Source organism: Coloeus monedula (genome assembly GCF_965178545.1).
Source record: "Coloeus monedula genome assembly, chromosome: 1".
NCBI lineage: Eukaryota > Metazoa > Chordata > Aves > Passeriformes > Corvidae > Coloeus > Coloeus monedula.
In genome coordinates, this window is record NC_138781.1 from 159491811 (window position 1) to 159508279 (window position 16469).

The 16469-nt window shown below is 62.6% G+C and overlaps 1 protein-coding gene across 3 annotated transcripts; it reads right to left on the reverse strand.

The window, feature by feature from the left end:
* Nucleotides 1-462: 462 nt before the first annotated feature.
* On the reverse strand, nucleotides 463-15287 carry PPP1R16A (protein phosphatase 1 regulatory subunit 16A). Of its 3 annotated transcripts, none has more exons than XM_082278317.1 (11): nucleotides 15203-15287; nucleotides 11948-12558; nucleotides 11209-11279; nucleotides 6474-6619; nucleotides 6295-6398; nucleotides 6072-6196; nucleotides 4692-4817; nucleotides 4530-4605; nucleotides 4309-4438; nucleotides 2371-2545; nucleotides 463-975 (listed from the first exon to the last, which is right to left on the reverse strand). In XM_082278317.1, exons 2-11 carry the CDS (start codon nucleotides 12195-12197, stop codon nucleotides 595-597), a joined length of 1584 nt encoding a protein of 527 aa, XP_082134443.1. In that variant the 5' UTR covers nucleotides 12198-12558; nucleotides 15203-15287; the 3' UTR covers nucleotides 463-594. The 3 variants fall into 3 exon arrangements, with proteins under 3 accessions (XP_082134443.1, XP_082134444.1, XP_082134445.1); XM_082278318.1 differs by having other exon boundaries at nucleotides 15141-15273; XM_082278319.1 differs by lacking the exon at nucleotides 15203-15287 and adding an exon at nucleotides 13335-13354.
* Between the last annotated feature and the right edge of the window lie 1182 nt (nucleotides 15288-16469).

Consider the following 16469-nt stretch of genomic DNA (forward strand, 5'->3'; position numbering starts at 1 on the left):
CCCAAATGTGGATTTAGGGGATCCCAAAAGTTCCCAGGGAGATTTGGGGTCTTTGACCCCTCCCCCAGTGTGGATTTGGGGGTCCCCATAACTCCAAATATGGATTTAGGGGGATCCCAAAACCCCAAATATGGGATTTGGGGTCCTTGAGACTCCCCAGTGTGGATTTGGGGGATCCCAAAAGTTCCCAGGGGGATTTGGGGTCCCTGACCACCCCCCACAGTCCAGATCTGGGATTCCCAAAACCCCAAATATGGAATTTGTTGTCCCTGAACCCCCCCCTCCAACCCCCTCTCCCCCCCAGTGTGGATTTAGGGGATCCCAAAACCCCAAACTATTCCTTTGGGGTCCCCAACCCCCTGTTGACCTGAATTTCCGGGCGACCCCAAAAAACGAAAAAAAAAAAAAACCCAAAACCACCAACATTCGCTTGCAAAACCCCGCTTTGATTTTTGGGGCCAAAAAAAGACCCAAAAAAAGGGACCCAAAAAGGTGACAACGACAACCTGGGGGGGGGGGGATCCTCGAGGATTTGGGGGAGACCCCCAAACCCCACAAAGGAACCCCAAAACCCCTAAAAGCCACCCCAAAAAGTCACATCAGGTGACAGCAGCGCTGCTTCTCCACGGCGCCCTCCTCGCTCGGGGCCGTCAGGCGCAGCAGCGGCGGCTCCGCGATGTCCCCGGGGGTGTCCCCGGGGGTGTCCCCGATGTCCCCAGGGCTGTCCCCGATGTCGCCGAGGGCGTCCCCGATGTCGCCGAGAGGGTTTTGGGGGGATTTCAGGGATTTAGGGGCGTTTTTGGGGTCGTTTTCGGGGCGGCTCCGTTGGGTTTTGGTGGCGGCTCGGTGGCGTTTGAGGTCGGCCAAGGTGTGGGGGTGGCTTTTGTCACCGGCCGGGGGACAGCGAGGGGACAGCGGGGACAGCGCGGAGCCGTTCGGGTGGGGAGGGGGCTCCGAGGGGACGGGGGAGGGGTCCTGAGGGGACACAGGAATGGGGACACGGGCTCAGGGAGGGGGCGCGGTGACACCGGGGACACGCGGGGTGAAGAGGCCCCGAGCGGCCTCGGGGTCACCTCCGTGGTGTCCTCGATGTCCCCATGGCTATGATGTCCCCCCCCCATTGTCCCCAACCCCTGATGTCCCCCCGCTGTCCCCTCACCCCCAATGTCCCCCCGACTGTCTCCATTGTCCCCTCACCCCAATGTCCCCCCGATTGTCTCCATTCTCCCCTCACCCCCAATGTCCCCACATTGTCCCCACTGTCCCCCCGCTGTCCCCTCGCTGTCCCCTCATTGTCCCCCCGTTGTCCCCTCGCTGTCCCCCCGCTGTCCCCTCACTGTCCCCTCGCTGTCCCCCCGTTGTTCCCTCACTGTTCCCCCGTTGTCCCCTCACTGTCCCCTCACTGTCCCCTCGCTGTCCCCCCGTTGTCCCCTCACTGTCCCCCCGTTGTCCCCTCGCTGTCCCCCCGTTGTCCCCCCGTTGTCCCCTCACTGTCCCCCCGTTGTCCCCCCGCTGTCCCCCCGTTGTCCCCTCACTGTCCCCTCACTGTCCCCTCGCTGTCCCCTCACTGTCCCCTCGCTGTCCCCCCGTTGTCCCCTCACTGTCCCCTCGCTGTCCCCTCGCTGTCCCCTCACTGTCCCCTCGCTGTCCCCCCGCTGTCCCCCCGCTGTCCCCTCGCTGTCCCCCCGTTGTCCCCTCGCTGTCCCCCCGTTGTCCCCCCGCTGTCCCCCCGTTGTCCCCTCGCTGTCCCCTCGCTGTCCCCTCGCTGTCCCCCCGCTGTCCCCCCGTTGTCCCCCCGCTGTCCCCCCGTTGTCCCCTCGCTGTCCCCTCGCTGTCCCCCCGTTGTCCCCTCACTGTCCCCTCACTGTCCCCTCACTGTCCCCTCGCTGTCCCCCCGCTGTCCCCTCGCTGTCCCCCCGCTGTCCCCCCGTTGTCCCCTCGCTGTCCCCCCGTTGTCCCCTCGCTGTCCCCCCGCTGTCCCCTCGTTGTCCCCTCGCTGTCCCCCCGTTGTCCCCTCGCTGTCCCCTCACTGTCCCCTCGCTGTCCCCCCGTTGTCCCCTCGCTGTCCCCCCGTTGTCCCCTCGCTGTCCCCTCGCTGTCCCCTCGCTGTCCCCTCGCTGTCCCCCCGTTGTCCCCTCGCTGTCCCCCCGCTGTCCCCTCGCTGTCCCCCCGTTGTCCCCTCGCTGTCCCCCCGTTGTCCCCTCGCTGTCCCCTCGCTGTCCCCTCGCTGTCCCCTCGCTGTCCCCCCGTTGTCCCCTCACTGTCCCCTCGTTGTCCCCTCGCTGTCCCCTCGCTGTCCCCTCGCTGTCCCCTCGCTGTCCCCCCGTTGTCCCTCGCTGTCCCCCCGTTGTCCCCTCGCTGTCCCCTCACCCCGCCGCCGCCGCGCTGCTGCCGGGGGGGCTCCGGCGCGGCCCCCTCGGGTGTCCCCCTGTCCTCGTCCTCGCTGTCCCTTTGTCCCCCGCGCTGCCACACGATGGCCTCGCGCCGCTGCTCGCGCCGGTACAGGCTGGAGCGCTCGGACACGCTGACCCTCCGCACCACCTTCCTGGAATGCCGGGAATTTTCGGGAATTTGGGGGGATTTTTTGGGAATTTTTGGGGAATTTTTGGGGGAATTTCGGGGGATTTTTTGGGAGGATTTTGAGGTTAAAGAGGTACCAAATGTCAGCCCTGACCCTCCGCACCACCTTCCTGGAATGCCGGGAATTTTCGGGAATTTGGGGAATTTTGGGGGGATTTTTCGGGAATTTTTTGGAGACTTTTTGGCGATTTGGGGGGGGGGGGGGGATTTTGGGGTTAAAGAGGCACCAAATGTCACCCTGATCCCTCCCAGTGTCACCAGGGCCATGGGGACCCTCACCCAGTGACCCCCAGTGCCACCCTGACCCCTCCCAGTGCCTCCCAAATGTCACCAGAGCCATGGGGACCCTCACCCCAAATCCCACCCAGTGCCTCCCAGTGCCACCCTGACCCCACCCAGTGCCTCCCAGTGCCACCCTGATCCTTCCCAGTGCCACCCTGACCCCTCCCAGTGCCTCCCAGTGTCACCCTGATCCTTCCCAGTGCCTCCCAGTGCCACCCTGATCCTTCCCAGTGCCACCCTGACCCCACCCAGTGCCTCCCAGTGCCACCCTGATCCTTCCCAGTGCCACCCTGACCCCACCCAGTGCCTCCCAGTGTCACCCTGATCCCTCCCAGTGCCACCCTGACCCCTCCCAGTGCCTCCCAGTGTCACCCTGATCCCTCCCAGTGCCACCCTGACCCCTCCCAGTGCCTCCCAGTGTCACCCTGATCCCTTCCAGTGGCCCCCAGTGTCACCAGAGCCATGGGGACCCACACCCAGTGACCCCCAGTGTCACCCTGATCCCTCCCAGTGTCACCAGGGCCATGGGCATCCTCACACCAAATCCCTCCCAGTAATTCCCAGTGCCACCCTGACCCTCCCAGTGCCTCCCAGTTCCTCCCAGTGCCTCCCAGTGTCACCCTGATCCCTCCCAGTGCCTCCCAAGTGTCACCCTGATCCCTCCCAGTGCCTCCCAGTTCCTCCCAATGCCTCCCAGTGTCACCCTGATCCCTCCCAGTGCCTCCCAAGTGTCACCCTGATCCCTTCCAGTATCACCAGGGCCATGGGCACCCTCACCCCAAACTCCCCCCACTAACTCCCAGTGCCACCCTGACCCTCCCAGTAATTCCCAGTACCACCCTGACCCTCCCAGTTCCTCCCAGTGCCCCTCCCAGTGCCTCCCAGTGTCACCCTGATCTCTCCCAGTGTCACCAGGGCCATGGGCACCCTCACACCAAATCCCTCCCAGTAATTCCCAGCGCCACCCTGACCCTCCCAGTGCCTCCCAGTTCTTCCCAGTGCCTCCCAGTGTCACCCTGATCCCTCCCAGTGCCTCCCAAGTGTCACCCTGATCCCTCCCAGTGCCTCCCAGTTCCTCCCAGTGCCTCCCAGTGTCACCCTGATCCCTCCCAGTGCCTCCCAAGTGTCACCCTGATCCCTTCCAGTATCACCAGGGCCATGGGCACCCTCACCCCAAACTCCCCCCACTAACTCCCAGTGCCACCCTGACCCTCCCAGTAATTCCCAGTACCACCCTGACCCTCCCAGTTCCTCCCAGTGCCCCTCCCAGTGCCTCCCAGTGTTACCCTGATCTCTCCCAGTGTCACCAGGGCCATGGGCACCCTCACACCAAATCCCTCCCAGTAACTCCCAGCGCCACCCTGACCCTCCCAGTGCTTCCCAGTTCCTCCCAGTGCCCCTGCCAGTGCCACCCCCGTCCCCAGGAGCTGCCAGCCCCGCCCTGACCCGCGGCTGCCGGCGCTGGACGTTCGCCTCTGGAGCAGGGATTTCTGCTTCTCCTGGGATTTCAGCACGGCCGCGCGTTTGTGCTTCAGCTCCAGCAGCTTGGCGCGCACCTCCTCGTCCCCGCAGACCTCTGCGACAACGCCGCCGTCACCAAAACCTCCCCAAACCGTCCCCAAACGGCACCGGCTTCCCCCCAAAAAAACAACCCCCACACCACCCACCCAGCGGCGTCTCATCCAGCAGGGATTTGGCGCCCAGCTCGGCACCGTGCGCCACCAGCAGCTCCGCCAGCTGCACCTGGAAAAGGGGGAAAAAGGTCGGGAAAAGGAGGAGAAACGGGGAAAACGGGGATTTGGGATGTCACCAAGGCGCCGGTGGCACACCTGACCCCAACAGGCGGCGGCGTGCAGGGGCTGCCAGCCGTCCTCGTCCCGGCAATCGAGGCGGGCGCGGTGCTCCAGCAGCAGCTCGGCCGCTTCCAGGTATCCGTTGGCGGCGGCCACGTGGAGCTGGGGACACGTTTGGGACAAGGACAGGGTGTCGGTGGCACCTGGGTGGCACCTGGGTGGCAGCGGGGACACGGCGAGGTTCGGCGGGAATTGCTTGGGTGGGCCCCAGGGTCACCGTGATCCACTCCCAGTGACACCCAGTGTCACCCTGATCCACTCCCAGTGACACCCAGTGTCACCGTGATCCCTCCCAGTGACACCCAGTGTCACCCTGACCCTCCCAGTGACACCCAGTGTCACCCTGATCCACTCCCAGGGACACCCAGTGTCACCGTGATCCACTCCCAGTGTGACCTCGATCCCTCCCAGTGACCCCCAGTGTCACCATGATCCACTCCCAGTGTCCCCCGGTGCCACCCTGACCCTCCCAGTGTCTCCCAGTGTCACCCCAATTCCCTCCCAGTGTCCCCCAGTGCCACCCGGGCCATGGGGACCCTCACCCAGCATCCCCCAGAGCCACCCTGATCCACCCAGTGTCCCCCAGTGCCATCCTGACCCTCCCAGTGTCCCCCAGTGCCACCCCAATTCCCTCCCAGTGACCCCCGGTGCCACCCTGACCCTCCCAGTGTCCCCCAGTGCCACCCTAATTCCCTCCCAGTGTCCCCCAGTGCCACCCCAATTCCCTCCCAGCATCCCCCAGTGCCACCCCAATTCCCTCCCAGTATCCCCCAGTGCCACCCCAATTCCCTCCCAGTGTCCCCCAGTGCCACTCTGACCCTCCCAGTGTCCCCCAGTGCCACCCCAATTCCCTCCCGCATCCCCCAGTGCCACCCTGATCCTCCCAGTGTCCCCCAGTGCCACCCCAATTCCCTCCCGCATCCCCCAGAGCCACCCTGACCCTCCCAGCATCCCCCAGTGCCACCCCAATTCCCTCCCAGTGTCCCCCAGTGCCACCCTGACCCTCCCAGTGTCCCCCAGTGCCACCCTGATCCTCCCAGTGTCCCCCAGTGCCACTCTGACCCTCCCCGTGTCCCCCAGTGCCACCCTCCCAGTGTCCCCCAGTGCCACCCTGACCCTCCCAGCGTCCCCCAGTGCCACCCCAATTCCCTCCCAGTGTCCCCCAGTGCCACCCTGACCCTCCCAGCGTCCCCCAGTGCCACCCCAATTCCCTCCCAGTATCCCCCAGTGCCACTCTGACCCTCCCAGCATCCCCCAGTGCCACCCCAATTCCCTCCCAGTGTCTCCCAGTGCCACCCTGACCCTCCCCGTGTCCCCCCATCCCCTCGCTGTCCCCCCCGCCCCCATCCCCCCCACCAAGGTGGCTCCGTGTCCCCTCGGCGCGTCCAAGTCCTCTCCCGCCCGGATCATCTCCCGGATCTCCCGGATCATGGAGCGCTCCGGGGCCGCCCGGGCGTCCTCGATGCGCTCCTGGGTGATCCCTGCGCAGCAGCACGAGGAGGAGGAGGAGGAGGAGGAGGAGGAGGTGACAGCGGTGCCAAGGTGCCACCACCGCCGGCGCGGTGCCGCCGCGCCTCACCTCGCTCGGCCATGGCGCTCTCCAGGCAATCCAAGGTGGCCTCGTCCTCGCACAGGTCGTAGGGCATGTTCCCGTCGGAATTCACCGCCAGGAGATCGGCGCCGCTGCCGGGGGGACAACGCCGGGATCGTTCCGGAGCTCGGGGCCGCCGCGGTGCCCCCCCGGTGCCCCCCCGGTACCGTTGGATGAGCAGCCGGACCAGGCCCAGGTGGCCGCAGGTGGCGGCGGCGTGGAGGGGGCTCCAGAGCTCCGAGTCCCGAGCGTTGACGTCGGCGCCGGAATCCAGGAGCAGCCGGACCAGCGGGATGGAGTCGTCGATGCAGCACTGGGAATGGTGGGGGAATGGGATTGGGAATGGTGGGAGTGGGAATGGGAATGGGATTGGGAGTGGGAATGGGAATGGGAATGGGAATGGGAATGGGAATGGGATTGGGAGTGGGAATGGGAGTGGGAATGGGAATGGGAGTGGGAATGGGAATGGGAGTGGGAATGGGAATGGTGGGAGTGGGAATGGGATTGGGAGTGGGAATGGGAATGGGAATGGGAGTGGGAATGGGAATGGGAATGGTGGGGGAGTGGGAATGGGAATGGGATTGGGAATGGGAATGGTGGGAGTGGGAATGGGAGTGGGAATAGGAATGGGAATGGGATTTCATGGTCCAGCAGCAGCCGGAGCAGAGGGATGGAGTTGTCGATGCAGCACTGGGAATGGTGGGAATGGGAATGGTGGGAGTGGGAATGGGATTGGGAGTGGGAATGGGAGTGGGAATGGGAATGGGAATGGTGGGGGAATGGGATTGGGAGTGGGAATGGGACTGGGAATGGGAGTGGGAATGGGAGTGGGAATGGGAATGGGATTGGGAGTGGGAATGGGAATGGGAATGGGAATGGGAGTGGGAATGGGATTGGGAATGGTGGGAGTGGGAATGGGATTGGGAATGGGAATTGGAGTGGGAATGGGAATGGGAATGGGAGTGGGAATGGTGGGGGAATGGGATTGGGAGTGGGAATGGGATTGGGAATGGGAATGGGATTGGGAATGGGAATGGGAATGGGAGTGGGAATGGGAATGGGAATGGGATTTCATAGTCCAGCAGCAGCCGGAGCAGAGGGATGGAGTCGTGGATGCAGCACTGGGAATGGTGGGAACGGGATTGGGAATGGGAATAAGAATGGGAATGAGAATGGGAATGGTGAGGGTGGGAATGGTGGGAATGGGAATGGGGGAATGGGAATGGTGGGAGTGGGATTGGGAATGGGAATGGTGGGAATGGGAATGGGAATGGGATTTCATGGTCCAGCAGCAGCCGGACCAGGGGGATGGAGTTGTGGATGCAGCACTGGGAATGCTGGGGGAATGGGATTGGGAATGGGAATGGTGGGAGTGGGAATGGGAATGGGAATGATGGGAACGGGAAAGGTGAGAATGGGATTGGGAATGGGAATGGTGGGAATGGGAATGGGAATGGGATTTCATGGTCCAGCAGCAGCCGGAGCAGAGGGATGGAGTCGTCGATGCAGCACTGGGAATGGTGGGAATGGGAATGGGAATGGTGGGAGTGGTGGGAATGGGATTGGGAATGGGAATGGTGGGAGTGGGAAGGGGAATGGGATTTCATGGTCCAGCAGCAGCTGGAGCAGAGGGATGGAGCCGTGGATGCAGCACTGGGAATGGTGGGAATGGGATTGGGAATGGGAATGGTGGGAATGGGATTGGGAATGGGAATAAGAATGGGAATGAGAATGGGAATGGTGAGGGTGGGAATGGTGGGAATGGGAATGGGAATGGGAATGGTGGGAGTGGGATTGGGAATGGGAATGGTGGGAGTGGGAATAGGAATGGGAATGGGATTTCATGGTCCAGCAGCAGCCGGAGCAGAGGGATGGAGTCGTCGATGCAGCACTGGGAATGGTGGGAATGGGAATGGGAATGGGAATGGTGGGAGTGGTGAGAATGGGATTGGGAATGGGAATGGTGGGAGTGGGAAGGGGAATGGGATTTCATGGTCCAGCAGCAGCTGGAGCAGAGGGATGGAGCCATGGATGCAGCACTGGGAATGGTGGGAATGGGATTGGGAATGGGAATGGTGGGAATGGGATTGGGAATGGGAATGGTGGGAGTGGTGGGAATGGGATTGGGAGTGGGAATGGTGGGGGAATGGGATTGGGAATGGGATTGGGAGTGGGAATGGGAATGGGAGTGGGAATGGGAATGGGAATGGGAGTGGGAATGGTGGGGGAATGGGATTGGGAGTGGGAATGGGAATGGGATTTCATGGTCCAGCAGCAGCCGGAGCAGAGGGATGGAGTTGTGGATGCAGCACTGGGAATGGCGGGAACGGGATTGGGAATGGGAATAAGAATGGGAATGAGAATGGGAATGGTGAGGGTGGGAATGGTGGGAATGGGAATGGGGGAATGGGAATAGGAATGGGAATGGGATTTCATGGTCCAGCAGCAGCTGGACCAGGGGGATGGAGTTGTGGATGTAGCACTGGGAATGCTGGGGGAATGGGATTGGGAATGGTGGGATTGTGAATGGGAATGGGAATGGGAATGGGAATGGTGGGGGAATGGGAGTGGGAATGGTGGGATTGGGATTGGGAATGGGATTGGGAGTGGGAATGGTGGGAGTGGGAATGGGAACGGTGGGAATGGGATTGGGAATGGGAATGGGAATGGGATTTCATGGTCCAGCAGCAGCTGGAGCAGAGGGATGGAGTCGTGGATGCAGCACTGGGAATGGTGGGAATGGGATTGGGAATGAGAATGGTGGGAATGGGATTGGGAATGGGAATAAGAATGGGAATGAGAATGGGAATGGTGAGGGTGGGAATGGTGGGAATGGGAATGGGGGAATGGGAATGGTGGGAGTGGGATTGGGAATGGGAATGGTGGGATTGGGAATGGGAGTGGGAATGGGATTGGGAATGGGATTTCATGGTCCAGCAGCAGCTGGACCAGGGGGATGGAGTTGTGGATGCAGCACTGGGAATGCTGGGGGAATGGGATTGGGAATGGGAATGGTGGGAGTGGGAATGGGAATGGGAATGATGGGAACGGGAAAGGTGAGAATGGGATTGGGAATGGGAATGGTGGGAATGGGATTGGGAATGGGAATGGTGGGAATGGGAACGGGAATGGGATTTCATGGTCCAGCAGCAGCCGGAGCAGAGGGATGGAGTCGTCGATGCAGCACTGGGAATGGTGGGAATGGGAATGGGAATGGTGGGAGTGGGAATGGGAATGGGAATGGGAATGGGAGTGGGAATGGTGGGAGTGGGAATGGGAAAGGGATTTCATAGTCCAGCAGCAGCCAGAGCAGAGGGATGGAGCCATGGATGCAGCACTGGGAATGGTGGGAATGGGATTGGGAATGGGAATGGTGGGGGAATGGGAATGGGAACAGTGGGATTGGGAATGGGATTGGGAATTGGAGTGGGAATGGGAGTGGGGAGTGGGAATGGTGGGAATGGGATTGGGAATGGGAATGGGGTGGGAATTCATGGTCTGGGAGCAGCCGGAGCCGCGGAATGGAGTCGTGGATGCAGCACTGGGAATGGTGGGGGAATGGGAATGGGAATGGTGAGAGTGGGAATGGTGGGAATGGGAATGGGGGAATGGGAATAGGAATGGGAATGGGATTTCATGGTCCAGCAGCAGCCGGACCAGTGGGATGGAGTCGTGGATGCAGCATTGGGAATGGTGGGGGAATGGGATTGGGAATGGGAATGGTGGGAGTGGGAATGGGAACAGTGAAAGTGGGAATGGAAACAGTGGGAGTGGGATTGGGAATGGGAATGGTGGGATTGGGAATGGGAAAAGGTCACAGAGAGAACATGGAATGGGCTGGGATGGAGGAGGATGGTGGGAATGGGGTGGGAATAATGGAGTGGGAATGAGACTGGGATTGGGAATGGGATTGGGAATGGGAATGGTGGGATTGGGATTGGGAATGGGATTGGGATTGGGATTTCATGGTCCAGGAGCAGCCGGAGCAGCGGGATTTGGGATCACCAGTTAATGGGATGGGAAGGGCTTGGATTTGGGATCACCAGATGGAGCTGGGATCACCAGATGGAGCTGGGATGGAAAAGACCCGGAATCAGGAGCTTAATGGGATGGGAAGCACCCGGATCTGGGATCACCGGGATTTGGGATCACCAGGTAATGGGATGGGAAAGACGTGGAGCTGGGATCACTGGGATCACTGGGATTTGGGATCAACGGATAGAGCTGGGAGGAAAAAGACCCGGATTTGGGATCCCTGGGATCTGGGATCACCAGGTAATGGGATGGGAAGGACCTGGAACTGGGATATTGGGATCTGGGATCAGTGGGGTTTGGGATATTGGGATTTGGGATCAATGGATGGAGCTGGGATGCAAAAAACCTGGAAACGGCAGTTAATGGGATGGGAAGGACCTGGATTTGGGATCACTGGGATCTGGGATCAATGGGGTTTGGGATATTGGGATCTGGGATCAATGGATGGAGCTGGGATGGAAAAAACCCGGAATCAGCAGTTAATGGGATGGGAAAGACCTGGATTTGGGATATTGGCATCTGGGATCACCAGGTAATGGGATGGGAAGGACCTGGAACTGGGATACTGGGATTTGGGAACAACGGATGGAGCTGGGATGGAAAAAACCTGGAATCAGAAATTAATGGGATGGGAAGGACCTGGAACTGGGATATTGGGACCTGAAATCACCAGGTAATGGGATGGGAAGGATCTGGATTTGGGATATCGGGATCTGGGATCAACGGATGGAGCTGGGATGGAAAAATCCCAAATCCGGGATACCGGGATCAGTTACTGGGATAGAAAGCAGCCGGATCCTCCGGGACCTGGGATCACGGGATTCTGGGAGCCGGGAATGCCGGGAATGCCGGGAATTCTGGGAATACCTGGTGCAGCGCCGTGAGCCCGTCCTCGTTGCTCAGGTCGGGGCTGACGCCGCTCTCCAGGAACTGCCGGACTGCGGAGGAACGGGATGGGAATGGGAATTCCACCGGGAATGCCAAGGGAGCCACGAGCGAATATTCCCATGGAAGCAGCGGGAATCCCAAAGGATCCACGGAGCATCCAAGGATTCCCATGGAAGCGCCGGGAATCCCAAAGGATCCACGCAGCATCCAAGGATTCCCATGGAAGCAGCGGGAATCCCAATGGATCCACGGAGCATCCAAGGATTCCCACGGAAGCGCCGGGAATCCCAAAGGATCCATGGAGCATCCAAGGATCCCAATGGAAGCACCAAGGATCCCAATGGCAATTCCAAGGATTCCAAGGGCATTCCCAAGGATTCCAAGGGCATTCCCAAGGATCCCAATGGATGCACCGGGAACCCCAACGGATCCATGCAGCATTCCCATGGCATTCCCAAGGATTCCAAGGGAAGCACTGAGGATCCCAAGGGCATCCCCAAGGATTCCCACGGCATTCCCAAGCATCCCACCGGAACCACGACCATCCCAAGCCTCCCCCGCCAGCTCTGCCCATCCCACCTCCGGAATTGCCCCGTTCCCGCTCTTCCCGCACCGACACCGAGCACTCCGTGACCTCCACGCTCCCGGAAAAACGGGATCAGCGCCATTCCCGCCGCTATCCCGCGCCCGAACCCGGCGATCCCGAGGATCCACCCACCTTCCTCGGCGTCGTGCCGGGCGGCCGCTTCCAGGAGCCGGACGCTGGCCGGGAACGTCACGCGCTTCCCGTGGCTCCCGCTCTTCCTCCTCCTCCTTTTGCGCTCGAAAATTCCCGGGATTTCCTTCTCCGCCTGCGCCCATTTCTTCAGCTGCTGGGCCCGGCGTTTCTGCGCGTGCCGGAGCCTTTCCGGAGTGCTGAGCCGGGAAACCGCCGGCATCTCCGCCAGCAGCTCCGGGTGCTCCGCCATGCTCCGCGATTCCCACGGAAAACCTCGGGAACGAGCGACGGCAACGCCAGCGGCATCACCCGCACCTCCCGGCGGGGCTTTATCCCTCTATCCTGGGCGTTTGCCCGGCATCCGGAGATCGGGATGGAAGTTTGGGAAGCATCTCCGCTTTTTTTTTTTTGGTTTCCTCGGCCCGGCCGGAATTCCCGGCGGGATGAAGGCACGGAAAATTCCCGTCCGCTCGGTCCTGGAATTCCGTTTCCCGCGTAATTATCCCCAGGAGTTTGCAGTTTTCCACCCTCTGGAAGCGCTTCCCGGGTGTCCAGCGGCTCCGGGATGGCGGAAGAACCGGGAATGTTCCCGTTGGGACGAGCCGGGATTCCTATGGGGAAACAGGGATTGGGAAATCCAGGGGAACGCCCGTGCCCAACCCACAGCCGGTTTTCCCGGTTTTCCCTCCAATCCAACCGGAATTCCCAACGCCGGACGCTTCCAAAGGGGCTGGGGGGGGTCGGTTGGGTTTTTTGGTCGGGTTTTTTCTTGCGATCACCGGGAAAAGCGATCCAAGAGGATCCCCGAGTGGGATCCAGGCGGAAAAACCGGGAGCGGAAAAACCGGGAGCGCCTCTGGGCAGGGCTGGGCTGGGCAGGAGCGGGCGGATTCCGGAGGATTCCGGCAGAGCCGGCGCTCCAAGATTCCCAAACCCCTCTGGAATCGCGGCCGCTCCAGAGGGGCAAAGTCCGGCTGGGGAAGGGAAAAACCAAAAATCCCTTAATCCCGGGGTAAATCCCTTTGGAATGCCGGGGAGGGAAAAGCTGCCGTGGTGGGGGGAGGGCTGGAAAAAGGGGGGATCCGTGGGGTTGATCCCATTGGGATGGATCCCAGCGGAGCCGCATCCCGGGAATTCCGAGGGAAAAGCCGGAACGCTCAACTTCGACTCCGCAAACCCGAAATTCCCCTCAACGGCCCCGAAAAATTCGGGATAGCGAGGGATAAGGTGGGATAACAACCCGGGATAGGCCAAAATTCCAGGGCTGAGCCGTGGCGGGAGTTGAGGATCCGGGAATTTGCCACCGGATCCCGGCACGAGCCGGGGAATTTCCCTTTCAAATTTCTTTCCAAAACCCAACTCCTGATCTTTTATTTATCGGGATTTACGTCAATCCCGCTCCGAGCCGGAGCCCGCAGCGACTCCGGAAGCTCAGGGGACGCTTTGGGCAGTCACCGGCACCACCTCGATGTCCCCGAAGCAGGAATTGTCCCCCTCCAGGGGACCCCAAATTCCCAAATCCCGAGGTGGGTGGGGGAATCCCAGGGGATTCCCAGGAGCATTCCCAGAGCTGGGGCGGTGTCCCCAAGGACCCCCCTGAGGCGACCCCCGTGTCCCCAGGGCCACCCCAGAGGCCTGGAGGGGTCCCCAGCCCCCTCCTCATGGGACCCTCATGTCCCCAAACCCCCCTTGAGGGGACCCCCATGTCCCCAAACCCCCCCTGAGGGGATCCCCATGTCCCCAAAACCCCCCTTGAGGTGACCCCCGTGTCCCCAAACCCCCCTTGAGGTGACCCCCGTGTCCCCAAGGTCCTGGGCCTGTCCCCAAACCCCCCTTGAGGGGACCCCCATGTCCCCAAACCCCCCCTGAGGGGACCCCCATGTTCCCAAAATCCCCCTTGAGGGGATCCCCATGTCCCCAAAACCCCCCTTGAGGTGACCCCCGTGTCCCCAAGGTCCTGGGCCTGTCCCCAAACCCCCCCTGAGGGGACCCCCATGTCCCCAAACCCCCCCTTGAGGGGATCCCCATGTCCCCAAACCCCCCCTGAGGGGATCCCCATGTCCCCAAACCTCCCTTGAGGGGACCCCCATGTCCCCAAACCCCCCCTGAGGTGACCCCCATGTCCCCAAAACCCCCCTTGAGGTGACCCCCATGTCCCCAAAACCCCCCTTGAGGGGACCCCCATGTCCCAAAACCCCCCTTGAGGTGACCCCCGTGTCCCCAAGGTCCTGGGCCTGTCCCCAAACCCCCCCTGAGGGGATCCCCATGTCCCCAAACCCCCCTTGAGGGGACCCCCATGTCCCCAAACCCCCCCTTGAGGGGATCCCCATGTCCCCAAACCCCCCTTGAGGGGACCCCCATGTCCCCAAACCCCCCTTGAGGGGATCCCCATGTCCCCAAAACCCCCCTTGAGGTGACCCCCGTGTCCCCAAGGTCCTGGGCCTGTCCCCAAACCCCCCTTGAGGGGACCCCCATGTCCCCAAAACCCCCCTTGAGGGGACGCCCATGTCCCCAAAACCCCCCCTGAGGGGACCCCCATGTCCCCAAACCCCCCCTTGAGGGGATCCCCATGTCCCCAAACCCCCCTTGAGGGGACCCCCATGTCCCCAAACCCCCCTTGAGGGGATCCCCATGTCCCCAAAACCCCCCTTGAGGTGACCCCCGTGTCCCCAAGGTCCTGGGCCTGTCCCCAAACCCCCCTTGAGGGGACCCCCATGTCCCCAAAACCCCCCTTGAGGGGACGCCCATGTCCCCAAAACCCCCCTTGAGGGGATCCCCATGTCCCCAAAACCCCCCCTGAGGGGACCCCCATGTCCCCAAAACCCCCCTTGAGGGGACCCCCATGTCCCCAAACCCCCCTTGAGGGGACCCCCATGTCCCCAAAACCCCCCCTGAGGGGATCCCCATATCCCAAAACCCCCCTTGAGGTGACCCCCGTGTCCCCAAGGACCCCCCCGAGGGGACCCCCATGTCCCCAAGGCCACCCCAAGGGCCTGGACTTGTCCCCAGCCCCCTCCTGAGGGGACCCCCGTGTCCCCAAGCCCCCCTTCAGACCCCGGGACCTGTCCCCACCCAAGCCCCCCCCCTCACCCCAGGACCCCCCCCAAGCCCCTCCCTCACGGAACCCCCCCCGTCCCCACCGCCCCCTCACGTGACCGCCATTTCCCCCCGGGCCCCTCCGGCACCCCCCTCACCGGCTCCCTCTGAGCCCCAGCCCCTTCCGCGGGGTCCCCGCGCTGTCCCCACGCCCCGTTACCCGCCGCTGTCCCCTCGCTGTCCCCTCGCTGTCCCCTCGCTGTCCCCGCGGCCTCGGGCCCTGCCCGCCGCGGCCGCCGCTGCCCGAGGCGGGGCCGTCGCCATGGCAACGGCAGCGCTTCCGGTGACGCCGGAAGTGAGTGCGAGCAACCCGGAAGTGCCCAGCGGCCGCCGCCACACTCAAGATGGCGGGCGCGGCGCAGCGCCCCCTGGCGGACGGACGCGCAAAATGACATCGAGGGGGGAGATTTTTGGGAGGGGGGCGGGGTCCCAGGGGTCCCCCCCGGTCCCAACCGCGCTGTCACCAGGTTTGGGATCCCCCGAGGGATTTGGGGCTCCCCCTCGAGGTGTGGCTGTGTCCCCGCAGAGCCTTCAAGGCGTCATGTGGGAGGTCATTCCCTCAGGGAATGAATGGGACCCCCCCCCCCCCCCCCCCAGTTCCCACCCTCAGAGCCCCCCATTAGTGGGAACCCCCCCCGCAGCGCTCCCAGTACACTCCAGTCTCACACACCAGTGCTCCCAGTACATCCCAACTCTCCCAGTCCGTTCGCGGAACATCCCCGACGGGACCCACGCTGGCTCTGGGCTCCTGGGGGGTCCCGTGCGCGGCGCGGCCGAGGAGGGCGATGAGCGGGGGGGGCTTCGGTGGCCACCGGGGCCCGTTCGGGTCCACTCGGGTTAATTCGGTTCTGTTTGGTCCGGTTCGGGTCCGGTTCGGGTCGGGTGGGACCCTTTCGTCTTCTCTCGGCTAGGTTCGGTTCAATTCGGGTCTTTCCGGGTGAGTTCGGTTCAGTTCGGGCGGTTCGGCTTCTCTCGGGTCGGGTCGGATCCTTTCGATCTCTCTCGGGTGAGTTCGGGTGGGTGGGTTCAGTTCGGGTCCTTTCGGCTTCTCTCGGTTAGGTTCGGTTCCTTTCGGCCTCTCCCGGGTGGGTTCGGACAGATTCGGTTCGGGTCATTCGGGTCCTTTCGGCTCCGCTCGGATCTGTTCGGGTCAGTTCGGGTTCACTCGGGTCTGTTCGGCTGAGTTCGGCTCGGGTCCTTTGGGCTCCGCTCGGGTCGGTTCGGGTTCACTCGCTCGGGTTCGGCTCCGCCCGTCCCAGTCGCTCCCAGTCGCTCCCAGTTTGGCCCCGCGGGCCCCGACGCGGAGGCGCCGCCTCGGGCGCGGCTTTAACGTGGCCGAGACCCCCGGGGTGGGCAGCGGAGGGGGGCAGGGGGCAGCGACAGCGCCACCGGTGCCACCAGTGCTACCAGTGTGCCCAGTGCTACCA

Bases quoted from the DNA above. Each gene is read 5' to 3' on its own strand.
- PPP1R16A (XM_082278317.1), bottom strand. From the start codon at position 12,197: ATGGCGGAGCACCCGGAGCTGCTGGCGGAGATGCCGGCGGTTTCCCGG. The intron at 4,439-4,529 runs GTGGGTGGTGTG...GCGTTGTCGCAG, and splicing joins GCTGGATGAGACGCCGCTGG to AGGTCTGCGGGGACGAGGAG. The intron at 2,546-4,308 runs GTCAGGGCGGGG...CCGGCATTCCAG, and splicing joins TCCAGCGCCGGCAGCCGCGG to GAAGGTGGTGCGGAGGGTCA.